Here is a 21823-nt window from a genome sequence, read left to right as displayed (position 1 = left end):
ACTATTGTTTCTACTCTATATGTGAGAAAACTAAGCCATGAATGGATCATCATTTGTCTAAGGCTGCACCAAGTGTGATGCTACTAACTTCCAGCTGCTGCTGGCAGGGCAGTACCCATTTACTTACTGTGTTCTCAGTACCCTCACTACTTGCCACATCTTCTCCCCTCCTGACACTCACATGGGATTTTCAAAAAGCCATTTTTGGGAACTAACACAATCTTTCTGTAATGTTTGTTTCTGCCAGTTTAGATGCCTGAACCAGCTCCCTATAAGGTCAGGCCACAAAGGAAAAGCAGGAGAGGAAGGAAGAATGCTCCTCACTTCAGTAGGCACAGCTGTTAGCTCAGCTGAACTGTTACATCACATCCTCATGGCAAAGCCAAGCTCAATGCTCAACTCCCAGTTCCTTTTATCTGCCCTTAGATAGAATATCTTTTTCTACAATTCACTACACTACCCCTAGACATCTGAGCAGTCATTTTCTTTCCTAAACATTTTGGTTTTCCTCATATATCATTATTTAGCTACTCATACATTCATCCATGCTCCCTAGCACCAAATGATCTGTGCTATTCTTCAGACAAGTAGCATCTACAGAGTCCAATCAATTATCTTATAAGATCCAAGTATCACACCATAAGACACTGTGTCTTTAATAGTTTACAGTTTTAATAAGGCAGACAAGAAGTAGGAAGATTATCACTTCTGTTTACAAATCTGCAGTTGAGGCATGTAATTTCTTAAGCTCGAAAGAGGTTGTGGACATCTGTATCATGAATCAAGCATGTTAAGTCACTTGTATTATAACTACAGCAGTACTTAGATTTGGTAGTTGAATATATACAATGAAAATAAGTCAGCCAATATCCATTTTTTCCATTGGAAATAATTATGTTCAGCAAACTCTCTGACAATAATATACACAAGGAGTTAATTTTCCATGAAAACAAGCCTGCCTTCTCTGACTGGTGCACTGGGAACAGCATATAAAACTGACTGCTGTCTCAAAATGCCTCACAAGATTCAACAGTTGCTGCAGGAACTGTTATCGTCTTGCACTCTTCTTTTTCTTGCCTTCATTTAAAAAACAATAAAAGAAAACATGAAAGAGGAAAAGCTAACAAACTTGGCTCAATACCTTATGTGAAATGAACCAAGAAAAGTTTGGAATTAAAATCACATTTTTCTATCAGGGAAATACCCCAACATCAAAACATGTTCCTCCTCTCTGCTCTTCTTAACATATTAATTGGAGTTGTACTCTGAAGTGCTTGCAGAAACGTGCAGAGAGAGGAAAACCTATTGACTATGTGATTTTAAAGAGGGATGCAGTGATAGTGCCTTCCTTTGTATACTGTATGTGAATCACCCAAGGATCTATACAGAAGAAGCAACAGGGTTGATCAATCTTTATTCCTAGACAATCAAGAAAAGCTGCATCTTCAAGTCCCTTTACTGACAGCTCATAAAATGATGGTATTGATCACAATGCCTAAATTGGCAGTTTTGACAATAAAAGCAATTTGTTTAGGGAGGGAAGTAGCTGTATGAGGTGAATGCATGTGGGTTATTAACTTTGAAAAATAATTCTTCTGAGCAATAATGTGAAAGGTTAGACAGAACTTTTTAAGCTTGAAGATTTGACTTCCATTTTCCCTACTAAGACATTTTCCTCTTGAGAAAATTTACATGTTTGATTTTGGAGACAAAGAGAGGTAGCAAAGTGTGTCTCTATGCACAGTTAACATTTGTATGGTCTTCAGAGTGAACACTGTTACATTCAGGAGGAACTCTGGGAATCAGACAATATTATCTTCAGAAGGGATCATTCTGCCTTATCTGTTCCCTTGCTGTAAGGCAAAATCAACAAGCATTTAACCAAGCCCATGTTTCTCAAACTCCAGTTTGTCCCAAAGCTGTACAACTCCTTTGCCCAGAACTTCTTGATCCACTGGTCTCTGGAGTGACTCCAGCATATGTGCTTTGGCCCATTTCAACTGAGGCCAGTGGCTGTCCTTAAAGCCACATGCATATCCTCAGGGTATCCCACAGCCTAGCATCACAGGTCTGTGGTCACAGCTTTTGGCCAGAACACAACTGCCTCAGAAGAGCAGCTACAGTTTGCTGTGTCTGTCTGGAACCTGCCATAACAAGGTGGAGGTCGGCACTCACTGTCCAACACTCTTTAGCAGCTCCAAGGGCACAATGCTTCCCTGCACTCTCACAGGTGTCTGGTAGTTGCTTCTGTGACTCTGTATCTACCCAGTTCCTTGTCTCCAGCCTTCCCAGCTGTGCTTGGGAAAGAGAACACTAGTACAGGATTCCCTAGGTCTGTTTGCATTCAAACAAAGATTACCTCGCTCAGGAAAGGATCCTGGTAATAAAAAGCCTAGAAGATCTGAGAGTACTTCAAGTAAAACACAAATGAAATTACTGTTATTCCTGTCATAGGCTACACTCACACAAATACAAGAGCGATGCTACACTTTCTACCCAAGAGCTTTAGTTTTCTACCTTCACACTGTTTCCATTTTGGTTCGGCTTGTACAGCACTTTAGGCTGATAAAGCCTCTTTCCTCAATTTAGGATACATCAAAGTGGAACCTTTACTGAACTCCAAATCCAGCCTACCTTACTTTTTATAAGGGCCCTGTCAACATTACAACACTCTGTCAATTGTTCTGCACTGAAGCCAGGTCTGCGCTACAGAGGCTTCCCATGGAGCTCTGTCTGATGGTTGATTGACTCTGGTGTCCAAGAAAGCACAAGCTTTTCTTGAAGATTTTTCCATGATTGGCTATTGATAAGAATTCAGCTGCCTGGGGACTCTCTAATGTCTTTTTTCCCCTACTGCCTGTATATTTTCATGAAACATATAAAAATATAGCCATCATTGAGGCAGATATGCTGCTGTCAAATTTAAAACACACATGCAGAGGCAGCATGGTAGCATAAGGCTCATTTCCTCAGAAAACCTGCCTAAAATCCTCCATTTTCTCTAAAGAAAAAAGCCAAATACAGGAATAATTTGCCCTAGCAATAGTTGCTTTATTTCCTTCATTAAAAATGACAAATGTATTCTTGACTTAGCACATCTATAGTACTGCTAGCTGTATTTATGACATAAATAAGCATAAATTCTTTCCTTTGAAAAAAACCCATCCGACACCTATTATTAGGGATGGATCTGCACAGCACACTGAGGTACTTGAATACATATATTTTGCCTGTTGACATCTTTCTAAAATAGGAGGAATATTATAATGTTAAAAATAGAAAGCATGGATATTGTTAATGTATAAACAAAAAAGAAAGCAATATCCACAGAGTGCAGAAATGGTGTATAAATTAAGACTTAATGTAGCTCCAGAAAAAACCCTCATACTTTAGGAAAAAAAAAAGCTTGAAAAATTAACTTGACATCTTTATGCACATTCATTGAGATGTGGTTAGCACAGCACAAATTTCAGGTGAATTTAATCTACAATATATTGAAATTGCAATCACCTAATATTGCATACATATATGTAACTTAATTTGAATTATTTATTAGTCATGCAAATAATTCTTAAGGCTTATTATGCAGCTGTACTGATTTTCTTTTATAGTTTCTACCCAGGCCTTTTGGGAAAAAAAAGCAGCTAAAGTTGTGTGCAACTACAACACATTTTTTTCCTTGAAAGTTTCTGCAGTTTTCCAAATCCTCACATCTCTAGGCTAAAGTTTTGTTGAAGAATGTGGCAATTCAAGCTGCTTACAGTAAGTGCCTTCACATCTACTTAATTCCTCTCAGAGTAACCCTTTACAATGACACTACTACTATAACAAAAAAGATGCAGAGATGCAGATTCTTACCCATCAAAATAATGCTAAATCCTTCCCAAGCACTATCTATAGAAAATCAAAAGCACTAAATTGTCTTAATTCTTTTTTCTGAGTCTAAACTACGTGAAAGGCCTCCCTCTGCATTCCTTTTCTCCAGGAATACCTTCCTCTAAAGTAACAGCACCTTTTAACAGAGCACACGACTGTTAACTTTAATGTCTTAGTTTGTGACAATTAAGGAAGAGATATTCAGCAGAATAAATTAAAACTTGACATAGCAGACTGTTTGAAGTGTCCTTTAATCTTCTGGATGATTTTAAAAGTTCAGCTGGTTATTTCATTTAGAGATCAAACCTAAGCAACTCTCTCTTCCCCCTCCTTTTTCTCTTGTAAAATAACTATGACAGCCTGGAGAAATATTGTCTATCTTGGTTCCAGCCATTGCCCTGAAGGTGTAAAGCTATAGATGAGTTTGTTTCATTGCTAATTTCAGAAGGCATGTAGAGCTTCTTGTTCCCCTGGCTTAACAGACAAATTGACTTTCTAATTTTAGAACAGGAGAGTTCTGCACACTCACAGAACAAAAATGCTATATTTCTGATAAATTTAAGTACAGATTTTTGTTTCTTAAAATCATGGTATCCAGTGACCTAGAACCTGCCATGAAAAATGGTATTTAGGAATGTTATCCCACAGCCAGATGTTTAAACAACAATCTCCAGATTGCTTGTTCCTTGGGAGATGACTGTTTAAAATAGCTCTGGTTAACCTTCCCTACAGCACATCACACTGTAGCTGGTAATTGCCCTGATTTTAGAGCAAGACAGCAGGCAGGTCTTAACAGTCTACTTCTACTGGAAGATTAGTGCATCACAGCTTGGCCATGAGGACTGTGCTTGCTGTGGTACTGAACCTGGCACTTTCCTGCATCATCATTAACTCTCTCATGTGCTCACGAAAGCAGAGTTTCCTTCTCTCCCACTGATCTGCTGCATTATGTCACCCTTTACACCCAGTAATGCCCCATCTATCACCCAGTTTCCCAGAAACAGTACATATAGAAAGAACAAATCAAACAAAGACTTAAATCAGAGAGGTGGCCATTCAGTCACCTGCAAGCAGGGCAAAATTGTATGTGTTTATTTCCCAGAAATGCCCCTCTTCAGCAACTCAGCTAAGAGGAAGACTCCTAAGGAGTGGGAAAGGCAGATCATCCATAGCTCCAATGCTACAGAACTAGACCATGTCATCAAGCAACACAGTATTAATATCCATTGGTAAAGTATTTTTACTGCTCCTATCAGAGGCTTTAAGAGGATTTACAGTCTATTCTAACTGGCAATAGAGAAAATCAAATGTGTTTATTAAAAGTACATTAACAAATGTTAGGGTTGAAAATCAAGTAATGTAAGGCAGCCTTTCCTGTGTTTGCATTGCAAGAATCATCATAGACATATTGCTTTTGTTCAGTCTTCATCCAAATATTTGCTTTTGTTTACCCTCAGCACAATTCCTCCTTCTACATTTTCAAAAGTTCCATTTATTGTATTTTTTACTAATGGTAAAAGAAATATTCAGTCTCTAAAGTGAAAGATGGACAAGAGAATCATCTTTCACCCCAACTGGCCAGCAGATCTGTATACACAGGATTGTGCTTGCCAGTAGATAATTCCCCAAACTAAAATTGTTTTCACCCATTTGATAATTGTGCATTTTTCTATAGTTTCTGTGTTTCTGACAGAAGCATCTGGATTAACATTACCAACTCATTAGAACTTCCTCAATGTGTTTACAAGTTGTGCTTCAAATTGTAGAATAAAATCTTTATTTGTGGTTTACTCAAAAAGCAGAAGCAGCATTTCTTTTCATAAACAGGATTAATCTCTTAAACCCCTGAACAGGAGATCTTTCACTAGAGAGTTACATAAGCCTAATGAGAGTGCCAAAACTAGAAATCTAAAGTAAAGAGCAAAAATATTGCTTTTACAAAACAATTGCTGATTCCCATCATCTCAAAAGCTTGATCGAAAGGCTACATTTCTGACACTGCATTTATCCCCATGCACTAGAGGCAACTAAATCCTTGATCGTTTGCTGCTTAGAGCCACTGCAAACAAGATTTATTTTCATGTCGTTTAGGAGAACAAAGTCTTGATTTTTGAATAAATAGTAATTTTTCATCAAGACACTGTAATTCTCTTTGAGACTCTTAAGGACTAAGTCCAGGGTTTATCTCACTAAAATCTACAAAAAACGTGGAATACACGCAGAACCCATCTCTTTCACTGAGGTCTTAATATTGAATGTGCATAAAATCAAACCTGGTTCAATCTATTAAAACTGAAATAGAATTGTGATGTAGACAGTATTTATGCACTGGGTGTGTATGTGTATCTAGCATAAAATAGAGGTATCAGTGAGAGTATAGGAATATAATATTTATGAGTTTTGATAGCTATAAAATAATTAAGACCATATAAAATGATTTGTAGCCCAGTCCTCCATTTGGTAGCTGACAACCTTGCCAAAAATGAAGCTACTCAGATATAAATTTTCGCTTCAGGGGTGTGTCTAGATTTAATATTTTTTGGAAAATCAACTTGTAGCTGTTTCACCATGTGCAGTACAGGTTAAGAGAAGACTATTGTCTGTTCATATTAAAACTTGGAATTGAAAATAAACCTTTAAAAATAGAAGAACGTTATGCTGTTTCTTATGCATTCAAGAGATTGCTCAAAAATTGGCAAGAGAGGTATCATTTTGATCTTTGAATAAACTTTGGATTTTGTATCCAAAATGCAAAACTGCACTTTGTTTTCCCTATAAAAATCTGCCCACATATTTCCAAACTATAAGTCTCAGGCAGGGTGGAGGGAGACGTTATTTTGGAAAACATATAATATAGAGACTTGTCAGAGCTTTTCTGCCAAATTCTTCTCTGCCCATAATCCTATGGAAGAAGTACCATGTGTTCTTGTAAGTAAAACTGGTTTTAATGAATATGCATGAAAGATTAATTCTAAAATGTCCTAATTTCTGTAACTTTTGAAAGCTTCTCTTTTATGGGTGTTGACAAATGCATAATGTATATACAACTTATAGAACACATTGTACATATGTTGTATCTATTAATTGTTTCAATTGTAATATTTTATTATAGTCTTCTTTGTTCTCTTCTAAGCCTTTTGCTTTCCTTCACACAAAGATCTGCATGTGTCTGAAAGAAATTAATTGCTTCAACAATTAACAGGAAAACGCATCTCAGAGGAAACACTTCATAATCGGTCTGTTTCCAGGTACAGTATTTGCCACTTAGGAATAGATTAATTGGATTGAAAATTATTCAAGCTAATTATTTTCTTTCTAGTGTGAGATTAAATGTAAGATTCAAATATACTGAAAATGATCCCTTCCAGTTCATTGTACCACTGACGTGAGTTCAGAATAAGCGCCAGACAAGCTCTTTGTCAGATGGTTGCATTTGCTAGTGGATTGTGATTTTGCACCATGACCAGTCTAGGCTGGTCTTATATCAAAGGCAGAATAGCAGAGCTGTCAGGTACTCCAATTTTCTAGGGTACCTAATATGAAATCACACTTACACTTCTTGCATGGAAATTTGCACAAACTCTCAGAGTTCCTGAGCAACAAATGGAAATGTACCCCGTAATGATTCCTGTACTTTTCCGAAGAGCCACTCTTCCTGGCTCCCTTATTTGCTATAGAAGATACAACCTGGTTCCCCACTCCTGCACACTCTAAAATGATGTTTTGTCTAACTTTATGTAACATCTTTTCTGTGCATTCCCATGCTCAATTTTGTGTCAAACTTGCACATATAAAACACATGATTCGTAAACTTACACAATGATGATGGATTTCAAATGGAAAGATTCAGACTTTACCAGAGCTGCAAACTGAAAGTGTATTGAACATTTAAATAACTCTATATATCACTAAAAATTTATACTCCAAATTACACCTTAGGCTGGAAAACATTTGCAGAAGATGGAGTGTGTTGGTGGAAGTGGAAGTACTACTTGGTTTTGCAGATTACCATGCAGGGGGAGAATGAATCACATTGCAGACTTCTTCCATGTAACCCAAAATATCCAGTACTCACACAGACAGCTCTGCCCATGGAATCTTACACCTCAGTTTTCTGTCCTGTTGCTGATTTTTACAAATATGTGTGTACATGTATGGTGGAATCAATTATGTCCACACAGACGAGGCATCCTATTATCCTAACACCACATAATTTTTTCTTTTGATATTCTTTATATGGATGCTAGATTACATCATTCTCTAACCTTCTGATCCACATTTTGCTTTATGTTTACTTACAAGTGATGGCTGCATTTAATCATTTTTTTTCATCTAAAAAATGGGAATCCCCATGCCTCAACAGCAACAGGCATATTTTTTCAGCCTCAGCTCATATTTTAAGTCATCCACTCACTTTCCAACTGTCTCAGTAATTAGTACTGCTTCTTATAAGATATCCTCCAAGGAAAAGAAAATCAACAGCACTATTAGAGATACTTTCACAAGACACACTTTTGCATTTAATATTAGATTTTTAATAGATAGGAGAATACTCACTTGCTGTCTCTTTTGTAATAGATAGCAAACAGTTGTTGTCCCACTGGAATTGTTATTTTGAGTCTTGTGGCTCCTAAAGCTTTAAGGACTACAGTGTTAAGTACCACAAACACAAAGCAAGCATGGTGATGATTAATCCTTAGGGTTCTTAAGGGAAATCATCCCTCCTCAAGTTTAAAATCATATTTATCACACTGGGTATGACCAGGGTAAAAATAAAGACACTAAACATACATGAGGTTATCCAGACTATCAGAAATGTCCTTTAGCTACTTCCACGCTATACAGAGAGAAGTATACCTCCTCTTCAAGGCAGCTGGCAGAAACACCCATTAAATACCTGCACATCATCCAAGGAGAAAGAGAGAGGACAAAACCCTCAATGTATCTGTGAACGATCTGCTGTCTGTAGCTGTCTACTGTCAGCAAATTACATAGTCTTGGACTGTTTCCCTCAAATTCTTTCACTCCTAATTGTTCACTCAATGAAATGGGATAAAACACCTAGTATCTATGGTTTGCATCTTTCACAGAGACAGATTATTTAATCTGAACATTTGCAGTATCTTCAGAAGACTCCCTCTGTACAACTCCTGCCATTTTAGCAAAGTCACGATGATCACTGTGCTATAGAACCTCGTTTCATAGAAGGTACTATATATCAAAGCAAACAAGCCTAATTACCAGCACATTACAGAAAACGTTGTGTCTTGAGAACTTCTTGAAATGCCAAAAATGTAACTCTGTCTTCTCCCATGTAAGCATTATGATATAGTCTCTAGTTATGAGGGCACAGTAATCATCAGAATTTCTCCCAGGATTTCTTGGGTTCATTGAACAAACCTCTGCCTCATACTCAGACATTAAAGTTCTACTCAGAGACTGACAAGTTTTGTCTATAATTACTTCATACTTGTTTGGTTCAATATTCCCATTCCTGTCATAAGCACAGAGAACAATAATGTATTCTCTAACAGAATAACAAATACTTGTACCCATAGACATGAATAAAATATTTTAAGAGGATTATGACATCCATTAATATAATATCAGAACGTCTTGCTTTATGTCTCCACAGCAGCTGTGGATACAGGAAAGTGCTATCAACCATGTTTTTCAGATGAGGAAAATCCAATGAAACTGCATCTTTAGCCACTTCAATAAATTTCCAAACCCATTCCACCTGGCATGATTCCAGTTAAAGAGGAAACACAGACGAAGAACAAAGAGGAATCCAGATCTTCCACTTTTGGCTGTTCTTCTCAGTCATCACTAGCACAGGAAAGATGCTTAATTTCAGGTACAATGAAAAACAGCACCCAAGAAACATTAAAAAATGCAGCATTCCTTATCTTTCTATTCTATTCATCTCATGACATGAGAAATTAAGAAAGATCAGCGAACTTCCAAAGGAATTAAGTAAAGAATGGCACATATTAGGATGTATTTTCCCTGATTCAATCAGTGTTGAAGTGCTTTCCAAGTCACATTTCTGAGCCTCTGGTTAAATCCTATTACACCATTTTCTATTTGTATTTTTGGTCATCTACATGACAATAGAGGAATGGAAGATAGATGCTTCATAGAGAACAGAAGCGCTGTACAGATGCTACAAGTAGTAAGCCCATCTAATAATCTCATGGGTCAGGAGTGTTACAAAATTATTGCCTGAGAATGAAATCAGAAGAATTGGAGAGAACTTTATAATTGCTTCACCATTAATCTGGAACAGTGTCGCAAGCCCATAGTAAGCAAGGCACTGAGAACTTCAAATCATATTTGACAGATGGGCTTAATTAGTTATTCTCATACAGACTCATAATATTTGCTGTTAATATTCATTCTAAAACACCCTGCTGGCTGTGATAATATTTATATGTTAATCCTGTTACGATAAGCTTTCGGTGCCAAAACCTCTCCAAATAAAATGACTGATATATTTCAAACATCGATAAAGAAATGCTCAGGCATCCTGGTTAAGTCTGCTGCTTGCAGAAGCACTTCCTTAAACTGTGAAATTACACCTGTCACAGTAAGTTAGCTTTATTAACACCGTGTAAAATTATCAGGAACACAAAGGTATTGAATTTTAGTTAATTAACATTGCCACCTTTGCATTCATGTGATCAGATTTCTGATTTTTAAGAGTAACGACACAATACATAACCAGACTTTGTCGAATTTCTAAATGCTATGGAAGCAAACAATTTGGTAGGATACATCAATATTTAGCTGTCATCCATTGTGCACATTGACAGCAAACATTGTCTAGATAAGAAAAAAAAACCACTTCCCTATAAAATATTGAGCACACTCTCTTTTCATGTAATACTTTGTAAAATGAATAGCAAAACAGATATGGCTGAATTTAATGAGGAAAAAACTGTACTGAAGAATACATTGCAAATATTTTACAGTTGTTTACAAACAATGAGGAAGAAGTTCTCAAAAGTGAGAAAACCACAAAGTCTCAACTGCAAACTCAGATGGAACAAGTCAAACCAGAAGTAATATGAGTTACACATATACCTTGTCTTCACTTGATTATCTTTGCAGTAAAATCTATTATGTATATGAGCTCAAATTTCTTTTAGTAAACATGAAGCAATGCTTATACTCAGCATGTGAGGTACACAGCACCCACAACCACTGCATGAAAGGTGTCTTAATATTCCATTTTTTGTGTAGAGGAGGTCATTTTGAAGGCTTGCCACTGAATGATGAATAGTGAAGGGAAATAAGTTGCCAAGTTTCAATTCACCCCTCGGGTTGCATTATATTTTCCCGATGAGGAAGAGAAACCAGGCAAATGCACTGTATGGGCCCAAAAAGATAAAATGGGATGGAAAATTCAGCGTTGAAATAATCTTTGATTTTCATTCAATGCCCATTTCAGTCAACGAAAATATTCACACTGTCTTCAAATAGCTGGGATTTAAAAGAATCCGTTGGACAGATTGTGCTTGACAGTAGGAGGCTCTGACCTTGGCATATATACACATTGCTTCTTTGACCAATAAAATTCAGTCAGGTATGAGACAATATATGGTTTAGATGCAAAAATTCAGGATACTATAGTTGAGAAATTGTCTAGATTCTGAGGACAAAGTGATTTATGCCATGATTATGAAGGAAAACGCTTCCCTTCTTCTTTTTCATGTATCCAGATTGCAAAGACGTGAAGCTTCCTAGTTAATAGGGTCAGAGGGTATTTATTTAAAAATTCTAAACCATAGAATAAATCCCCAAAGCCTGTAAGATTTTTTAAAATTTCAGAGGTAAATCACTCTCAGAACTTCCATGTTATACAGCAAGTTTCTGAACAGCAATGCCAAACACAATACATATGCAGGCACTTGGCTCCTTATAAATATGCACTTGACATACAGTTCCAAAAACAATGCAAGAGGCAGAAAATGATACAAAAATGTCTTCATTAAAGCAATCAGTTGTGATTAGAAAATGAACATCCACCTGCCAGATGAGGGCTGTTTAAGACAGGTCAATGTCCTAAGTTGTTGCACAACAGGAATGAAAAACAGAAAGTCTGTTCCCTTCTGCAGATTAAAAATGCCATAAATCTCATAACCAAAAATGTGGATTTGATACTAGAAGTATGTTTCAGTTTCTGCTGGATAAAAAACCCAAACCACAACAATAAAAACCAAACAAAAAACCCCCAATCAAACAAACAAATCCAAAACCTCAACACAACCACCTCCCTAAAAAAACCCCTCAGAATGGCAAACAAAAACTCACAACTCACCAAAAAAACACATTGTAAAGAGCTTTATAATTATGTTCTGCTGTAATGCCTGGCAGTCAATAATTCAAAGAGATTAAAGAAGTCAAAACTGAATTCTAAGACATGGAATATGCTCTTCGAAATGCTCTGTGAAAACATTATTTCCTGCTAGTTTTAACTTCCTTTGAGTATTAGGATTGAATAACATTTTGTTCAAAGGGTATGTGGTAGAATTAGCAAAGTGCTACAAAATATGCTACAGCCAGAGCTTTTCCAAAAGCCTTTTCATCATACACTATATTAAAATATTAAAATAATGGCAAAATGCTTTGAAAAGGAAAAAAACAACTGGTAGTTATTGAAAGACAGAATGCTGGAAATGACCTACCTGTTTTCAGAGGCAGCAGATTTCCTCTGGCAAACAATAACAGCTGGTGCATATTTCGCAGTATAATCCATGCTCTCTCTGATGTCCCATAAGTATGGGCTGCTGGCTCTTACACTGAAAATGTTCACACCTTTCTTCACCTTTGCCCTAAGGGAAACAAGAGAATATTTCATCAATTAGCTACAAAATGTCAGCATGATCTGTTACTTATTTCTTCATTATTTTCTCATTACTGTCCCAGAGCAAATGCTACCATTCATTAGAGTCTGACAGAATTACAAGGGAAAGAGATGAGAGATTTACGAATTCCATATTATGAAGAAATGATATCAAGACAGAAATCTTATTGAGCTAATGGTAATTACAGCTTTGGTCATCGTTAAATTGCAGAGCAGGTATGTTCTGGAGAATGCTCTTCACATCTGCTCTTCCATTAGCCACACCATGGGCACCACCGTTAAGGCTTTCTCTTGATTAGAAGTTACAGTATTACACAGGAAAGTATAATTTTGTCACAAAAGAAGTCAAGTTGTTGCTGAGGCTTGTGTTTGGACTGAGGAGACATTGCCAAGTCCCACACTACATGCAAAATCTACCTTTCTTCTGCCCCCTCCACAAATTACTCAAAGGTGACATTTCATAGCTTTGCTCTAATTTTCATCGGTTTCTGAGTTCACAACATTTCTTCATTTTCTTTTAAAACTTTTGGGTTTAACTGTTGTGCCAGCTCTGACTTTAAACATACTCAGAGATATTCATATTTTTCCAAAAGCAAACGATTTCTTTGGAAGTCCGTTTCTATATATGAGGTAAAAAAAATAGGAAAAGATGCATAATAACTGCTACAGTCATGATAACTGGATTGGATCCTACTGAGAAGTACTTTGTCTCTCATGCATAAGCATAATACTTCAGGTTTTCAATAACTAAGAGGAAAAATATATACATATATATTCAAATACCTGGTTTATTTCCTCTTGCCAGATATTGTATTCCTTAATTACTTCTTTCCTTTCTTTAAGTAAATATCTATCTATCTATCTATCTATCTCTCTATCCATCTAAATCTTAAGGCTCTACTGAATTGTTAACTTTTGGTTTCTGAATGTGTTAACAAAAACAAAAAGTCCATTATTGTCAAACAATCTCATATGTGAGACTTCGGGAATTGACAGTTTAATTATATTTGCTTAAAATCTCATACACAAAACCCATTCAGTGTTATGGGAAGTTCTCAGTTCTGGGCAAAACCCCAAAAAGGTATGTGATTTTCTGTGTAAACAGCTGCTACCATGCAGTGATGCTAATATCAGTAAAACAAGTATTATCAGCTCTGCCTCCACATGAAATAGTTGTGAAATTTTTCAATGTCAACATCTACACAGATGTTTTCAGAATAGAAAGCCAAAGCATTCCTTCAACTGTCTTGGACAAAAAGGATGCTATCCCATTTCTTCTACTACTAACTCCATGGCAGTGGTTGTGATTTCCTTAGCACACCTGGAAGAATTAATACACAAAGGCTGTACTCAAGTGTTTCTATGCTAACTTCATAAAATGCATTTTAAACAGGTGCAGTTACTGCTCCTATGCCACAAATCCATGTCCCCCAGGACAAGAGACCCATGGTCAAAGAAGAGTGGAAATCACACCACATTCCTGGCATCTCAGAGAAAGAGAAGGAGACAGGAAAAAGGCTAGACAATCTGCATAAAACAGTTTTTAGCATATGCCTTTAGCTATTCCTAGTGACCAGCATCTGGTTCCACCTTTCTGTTCCATCTGAAGAAAGGAAAACTGCTAGGTGTGAACTAAGACCAAGGACAGAAAATTGATTCCCACTTCCCAGGGAAATGAGAGTGGCTCAGATCTTTCCAAGTTAAGCTGGCTATGGTTAAGAAACTCATATCCATCCTTCTACCTCTCTAATGTGGTCACTATCTCCAGTAGCTGATCATGGCTGATGAGAAGGTACCAATGTGGGATGTGGGCTGCCTAAGTGAGCCTATGTGTTTGAAAAGGCAACTGCCTTAATGGAACCAACTCACTGCACTTATCACTAGCACAGGGTAGTAACTGAATCAAATCAGAGACTGCTTGTAAGGGTCCAAGTGAGCAACTGCTTTCATTTCACAAAGCCACATATGCCCTGAGCTCATGCTGTAGGGCTGTCCCCTCAGGTTTGGCATAGTAAACCATGGGTGTATCACAGAGTAAATTTGATCAGTACCTGGTTGCTGTCCCCACAGTTTGCACATGTCAATGAGTATGTCTGAGATTCCTACACGTCATGGAGCTTCCCTGGGAAAAGTGCAGGGACATTGATCCTGCTGTGAGACATCTGGAAATCTCAGACAAAGATATTAAGCCCTTAAATTCTCCCTAACAAGTTTTATTGTTTGTTTGGGTTTTTTTTTTTCTTCAGAAAAGAGAAAATAAAGGCACATGTCCTGGAAAGCCAAGCAGACAGATGCCTTACGTAAAAGCAACCATTTTCCCATGACTGGGGGTTAAGAGCAATTCCTACATTACAATTGCTACTTAAAAACACACAACAGATTACATTGGCTATACAATAGCTATGTTTCCATATGTTTTACTAACAAAACTGGTAGGGAATCAAGAAACAAGCAGCCTTAGACCATAGCATAGTCTGCCTTGCTCTGCTGGCACATATGCATTAGCTTTATTGCAATTGAGAAAGCTGTGTGGAGTCTCAGTACTGCTAAGTAAACAGCCACACACTGAAAAATGACAACATTTCTCACTTATATTTTTAAAAGCAATAAAAAACAAATTAAGTGTACAAACCCAGACATAGAACTGACACCATCTTCTTTATTTTCTGTCTGAATTCCTTTAAACGTCAGAGTGATGAGGTAAATCAGAAAAATGGACATAAAAACAGTAAGACAAGATAAGTTTGTTTATCCTTGATATTCGTTTTCACAGAATCATAGAATGGTAGGGGTTGGAAGGGACCTCTAAAAGTCCTTCAGTCCAACTCCCCTGCTCAAGCAGGTTCGTCTAGATTAGGTCACTTTATTAAATGACAAACTGCCATCCTGCACTGATTTCTGATGTTTCAAAACAAGTGCAGATCCTTGTACACCCTCCTTGGGGTAATTGCAGTCTATGGATCAGGATTTCTTAGAGGAGTTTTTGATAAAGTCTAATTTAGTCATCTATTAAAAGCCCCAAACCCTCGATTTTACTGAAATCAACACAAGAAGATTGTTGTTTTGTACAGAATGAGAGGTTAGGAACTCTTTTTGAAGAATCAGTTAAACATAGATCCATAATTAGCACAAAAGCTTCAATTCCATGGTCCCAAGAATTGCTGTTTCCTCTAGAAAGTCTTGACACTGAGCTTTCCACTGCTGGGGAATTGCAGCATTTCATTCTCCCAATTTACAAAGGCATTGGCACTTTGCAATTACCAAAGAATGATCTGGATGAAACAGGGTTAATAATAACTGAAGGTATGTTATTTGTCAACAGATACAACTGAAGATACCTGAGGTGAAAATACTATGACTGCTGTCAGGGCTCAATTAGTTTCTTGCAAATCTGCTTTATTGAATGGCCTGGCTGTCACAGGGCAAGCTGGGTCTTTGACCCTTCAGTTACTCTTGAGAGTGCTCATGAAACAGCCTCTCGGTTCAGTCACAGTTCAGTTTATGAAGATTTCTCAATTGCAATATGCAAGAAAGGCATATGACAAAGCTTTGTCATATATTTGCTCACAGCTAGGAGTCCAAGTACAACAGATCTTATGTTTGCTCAGAACACTTTGGCTGGGCAGCAGCAAGTGAAGTTGCTTGAGTATTTTGTGCCCATCACTTCACTTCAAGCCAGATTCCATTTCAAAAAAGAGGAGGAAAGAAAGAACTTATTAAACATTTCAGTCGTGGTTGGTTTGGGTTGGGTTTTTTTTCAAACAAGGAGCCTATCCAACTAAACACCTTCATAGGTGTTTCTACAAGCTGTTACTTGCCTCTGTATCATTGTTCACAGTGCAGCACATCAGTTGCAGAGACTCTTTAAGTAGCCTACCCCTTGCACCAAATCAATCATGGGAAACAAAGCTCTTGGGAGTCTTCAATCCCTGAAAACCTGTCATTGCTGGCAGAGTACAAATCAAGGGAAAGGACTAAGAAAATAAAAACATAGAAAGAACTCCCAGAACCAATACATCACACCTGAAATCAAGGAAATACATTTCCTAAGAGCAGAAAGACATAGATTCTTAAATCTATCTCATGACCCACTAAACACTATGTTTACTCTAGTGATAAAAGAGGCTTCAACTCGACCAATTAAAATGCATGCAATGTCCTCTCTCATTTATCAAACTGTCTGCTTTAGCATCTCCCAGTTTTTGCAGTTTACAACCAGTTAGCGCTTAGATTTCAGCCCATGTCATTACTGCAGGCTGGTAATGGCTGTGAAATTGTTACTTAAGCGTTGTATAAAGTGGAACAGCTGGCTGGTGAAAAATAACAGCATTACAGCACGTGTGCTGCTAAGTGCCACAGTACAATGTCAACAAAGCGTCTGGTTTGAAGCACCACAGGGAAGGGAGAGAGCGAGCATGCACACAAATTCACTTTCAAGACGTGCAAGAGATCAAAGACAAGGAGTGTGCAGAAGCCGCAGGTATCCTGCCACAGGCAGGACTCCCATTCTCCACGCTTTCCTCCTGACAATGTCCTGCATGCAGCATACAAATATCTCACAGCCCTCTATTTCAAAACGAAGTGCGAATAAACAGGGAGTCTAACCCCTAAACAGCTCTAAATAAAAAGGTTTCAGACCCATGACATTGAATCAAGTTTTTTATTACTGTGAGCACTCAGGGCAAAGATCTGTGGGAACCTTTCATGCTCCTGAGAAAGTGAGCTACCTGCAACGTCAAAGGAATACAAAGCAAAGGGAAGCTGTAAGCACAAGTGTTACCTCTGGTTATCATCTTGTTACCAGTGGTGACTAGAAGGTGGCAGACACATTGTGTGCAGAGGAGTACATTTCTGAGAGCTCCAAGGCACCTAACAGACATCACAGTGGGCTCTGAATGTGCCCTGTCACCACATCTCCCCCAAAGCACTTCAGAAATACCTTGAGGGAGTTTCTATTTCTGTTCATCTTTAGTGTTTTTTCCTGCCCAGAGCCTAATCTTAACCCAGCAACAGAGACAGAACAAAGTAGTGTTTAGTTGTACGGGATGGCAATCTTCATTTTACAAATATTCCCCACATTTGGACAGCAGCAACAGGTGTGTCAGAGGGTGAACACGAGCCAGCAGTGTGCCCAGGTGGCCAACAGGGTTAATGGCATCCTGGCTTGTATCAGAAATAATCTGTCCAGCAGGACCAGGGCAGGGATTGTCCCCCTGTACTGAGCCCTGGTGAGGCTGCACCTGGAATACTGTGTTCAACTTTGGGCCCCTCACTACAAAAAAGACACTGAGGGGCTGGACTGTGTCCAGAGATGGACCAGAGCTGGGAAAGGCTCTGGAGCACAGGTCTGATGGGGAGCAGCTGAGGGAGCTGAGGTCATCTAGCCTGGAGAAGAGAAGGCAGAGAGGAGACAGGATCACTCTCTACAACTACCTGACAGGAGGATGTAGTGAGGTGGGAGTTGGTCTCTTCTCTCAAGTAACGAGTGACAGGACAACAAGCAATGGCCTCAAGTTGTGCGAGGGGAGGTTTAGATTGGAGAATAGGAAAAATTTCTTCACTGAGAGGGTTTTTAGACATTGGAACAGGCTACTCAGGGAAACAGTGAAGTCCCCATCCCTGGAGGTATTGCAAAACTGTGTAGATGAGGTGCTGAGGGACATGGATTAGTGGTGGGCTGGACTCAATCTCAAAGGCCTTTGCCAACCGAAACTATTTAATGATTCTATGATTCTTTGCCCCCACCAGTCCATTTCAAAACAAAGACAAGCAAAAGGTGAGCAGAAAAAGACCTGACCATAGCCCTCCTGTCCTACGACAAAGAAATAGGGTCCATTTCCATTCACTGGAAATTCTAATGCACTGATCTAAGACAACAGCAACATACTCCCTGCAAGAAGCCCTGACAGCAGGCACGGTCCTAACCTCTAAGTATGCAATATATGTCATTGCCCAGAGCTCATTTTTGCTGATGGCTATACCATAGGCTATTCATCATGCAGGCTCCTTACAGTGACTTCACCTCTTGATCTAATAACAAATTACTGTTGCTGAAGGTGGTAACTTCTGGTCTGTATTTCCTGGAGTCCTACTGATGGTAGCTTCAAAGAGGCTGAAGAGCTAAAATAGCCATCCTCCAGACTCTAAGCCTGAGATGACAGACCTCATCAGGGCCTTTCTGGAGACCAGAATTAAATGTCATAGCTTGAAAATCAGGTAGTGTGGGACTGGATGCTATCATGGGATCTAAAATCTAGACAGCAGTTTTGGCATGGCTAAGCTGTAGATCTGTTCAAACATTCCCAGGTAGCTGCCTCTTGCTGGCAAGTAAGTAAGAGCAGAATGATCACTGTCTCAAAAGCTAGCACTCCTAAGTGCATTAAATGCAGTCAGCCTCTGCAGTATTTGAAGTAATTCTGTTGCTTCATATTGCATAAATGAAACTATTTTGATACCAGAACACTTGGACTGATATTTGCATCCTGATGTTTCATCTCCTATAAACAACCTCCTTCCCTCCCTGAGGCTTGACTCTACTAAGCAATCCCAGCACCAGTTCTGTTCTCTTTTCAAACATGGAAAGAGGAATATGTGCTACTGCTCACCATCATCCTTAAGACTATTGCTAGGGTTTTTTTGTTTACTTACTCTTGAATAAACTGTTGATCAAATTAACCACTTCACAGTGCAAGGAGGACTGGTTGGAATTTTTATTCCCAGCATTTCAATCATTTCTATTTTTTTATACATTAAGGTGATGCTAAATTTACACACTTTAAGACCATACTCTTCTTTTGCCTTCCTCTGCAATTTCATTGTTTTATATAGCTGAACTTAATATAGGAGAGAATTTGAGCCTGAAAGAGATTTATCTCCTTGAACATCAGTTAAAAATAAAATGTGTCTGTCACTGAGAAAACAGGCAGAACTCTGCCTGCTTTTGTTAGACTTAAAGCTTATTTGCAGTGAGTGGATGAAAATCAAAGGTAGAATGGCTTTCTGGATTTGTATCTATCATGAACCCCTGAAGAAATAAAGAACATTTTAAAACAAGGTTTTCCCTATCAGGAACAAGTCTTCATAGTTGAAACTCTTTCAATGGAAAGAACAGAATTTGAGAAAGGTCTATTTAAACACCTTGGTTTAGGTCTGACTAAACAAAATTGCAGCTCAGTGCAAGCGGAATGATACATCACAAAAAATTAGGTCATGTACAAAGATACTCCATCCTAACCATCTGAAAGTCTGCTTTTAATTTCTGAATCAACTCTGGCACGGCTTATGAAAGGCGGGATTTGGATGCCAGGATTTCATGTACAGAGCTGGCCTCTGTAAGGCTTTTGTTTAGTTTTGTTTTCCCCATTGAACACTTCACATACAAACCAATGTTGTCAGTTGTTTTCAGAGAAGATGCCTCGAAGTTTCTTCAGATTACACTAATAGTTTCACTGATTGAAAATCCACAGCAGAAGAGAATCAGGAGTCCCTGAGTTACTGATGGAGTTAGAATAATTTATGGAGAGCGGTCTAGCACAACATAAGCTATTTAAAGCTGTATAATATACCCACAAACTCTTATTAAGGTCTGTGGTTTTCAGTCCTGTGAGACAGAAACCAGTTATCATTATGCATCACCATGAAAGCAGATTAAAATTAAATCAATCTGTTTATCTAATGGTTTGCAATGCAGCTTTTCCAAAGCATAACATATTCTCTATCTAATTAACATTTCAGGAGGAAAAACCATTCCAGCCAGACACTAAACCTCTCTCATTTAAATGTAGCCATTACAAAAATACAATCCAGGTAGATTTATAAATTTGATTAGTGAAAGGGTACAAGACCTATTTAGGCTTCAAAAGTTGAACTGAACATACCAGGACTTAAATCTCTTTGCAATATGTATTTCTTGGACTTTCCAACGTTGCCTGTTGAGTTTACAGCTGCCGTGCATGCACACAGTTGCATCTGTATGTACATGTGCACACATTACACATACAGACTTAGATTTTGTTGCTCTGGCTTTAAAATAAGTCCTTATTAAAAATATGGTTTGTAAGATGTAAAATGAAGGTGATCACTCCCCTGTACTCAGCTTTGGTGAGGCGGCACCTCCAATACTGTGTCCAGTTCTGGGCCCCTCTCTACAAGAAGGACATTGAGGTGCTGGAGATGATCCAGAGGCAGGCTACCAAGCTAGGAAAGGATTTGGAGCACATCTCCTACAAGGAACGGCTGAGGAATCTGGGGCTGTTCAGCCTGGAGAAAAGAAGGCTCAGGGGAGACCTCCTCACTGTCTACAACTGCCTGAAAGGAAGCTGCAGCAAGGTGGGGATCAGTCTGTTCTCCCTAATGATAAGCGATAGTACAAGAGGAAACAGCCTCAAGTTGCAGCAGGGGAGGTTCAGGCTGGATATTAAGAGGAATTTCTTCACTGAAAGGGTTATCAGGCATTGGAAGGGGCTGCCCAGGGAAGTGCTGGAGTCACCATCCCTGGAGGCATTTAAGAGATGGGTGGATGTTGCTCTTAGGGAATTGGTTTAGTGATTGATAGGGCTGGGACAAAGGCTGGACTGGATCTTAAAGTTCTCTTCCAGTTGAAATGATTCTATGACTCTGTGACTATGCCTCTCCAGGAACCCCTGCAGCAGTCATCTTGGGACGTTCAATATGAAGTCAGAAGCAGATTTTTCCTAAACTTCATGTCTGTGTCAGCCAGCAGTCTGGCTGGTGCACCCTGCTGCTCATTTCATCTTCTGGACTGTACATTGATGTCAAATAAGTGACAAAGCAGTGAGAAAGAGGAATATAGCAGTGTTGTAACCTGAAGCAGAGTTAAAAAAAAATGTGTTCTAATAGCAGACAAAATCTCAGTAATACAAAATGTATGACACTACTGTTAGACCTGCCAATTTTACTGTTAGCTATGTTCTGAGAAGGTATTTTTATGTTAAGGGACAAGATGGTCCTCCTGTCCATCACTATACCTCAATATGAATTATGAAACAAGCACAGAGATGTTTAAGAGGACAGACTGTCTTAAGGTTGGTAGTTAGAGGTCAAGGTGAGGAGATAATC

The 21823-nt window shown here is 38.4% G+C and overlaps 1 protein-coding gene across 1 annotated transcript in view; it reads right to left on the bottom strand.

The window, feature by feature from the left end:
- The window catches only part of TMEM132D (transmembrane protein 132D), a 234809-nt gene that overhangs the window by 128131 nt on the left and 84855 nt on the right, over positions 1-21823 (bottom strand). The window contains exon 3 of the mRNA XM_010196487.2: positions 12567-12713. Within this exon, the coding sequence (XP_010194789.1) occupies positions 12567-12713 (147 nt within the window). The remainder of the gene's footprint in view (positions 1-12566; positions 12714-21823) is intronic.

The sequence above is a fragment of the Colius striatus genome, chromosome 17 (assembly GCF_028858725.1).
Source record: "Colius striatus isolate bColStr4 chromosome 17, bColStr4.1.hap1, whole genome shotgun sequence".
In the NCBI taxonomy this organism is placed as follows: Eukaryota; Metazoa; Chordata; class Aves; order Coliiformes; family Coliidae; genus Colius; species Colius striatus.
This window is presented reverse-complemented; position numbering and strand designations above follow the sequence as displayed.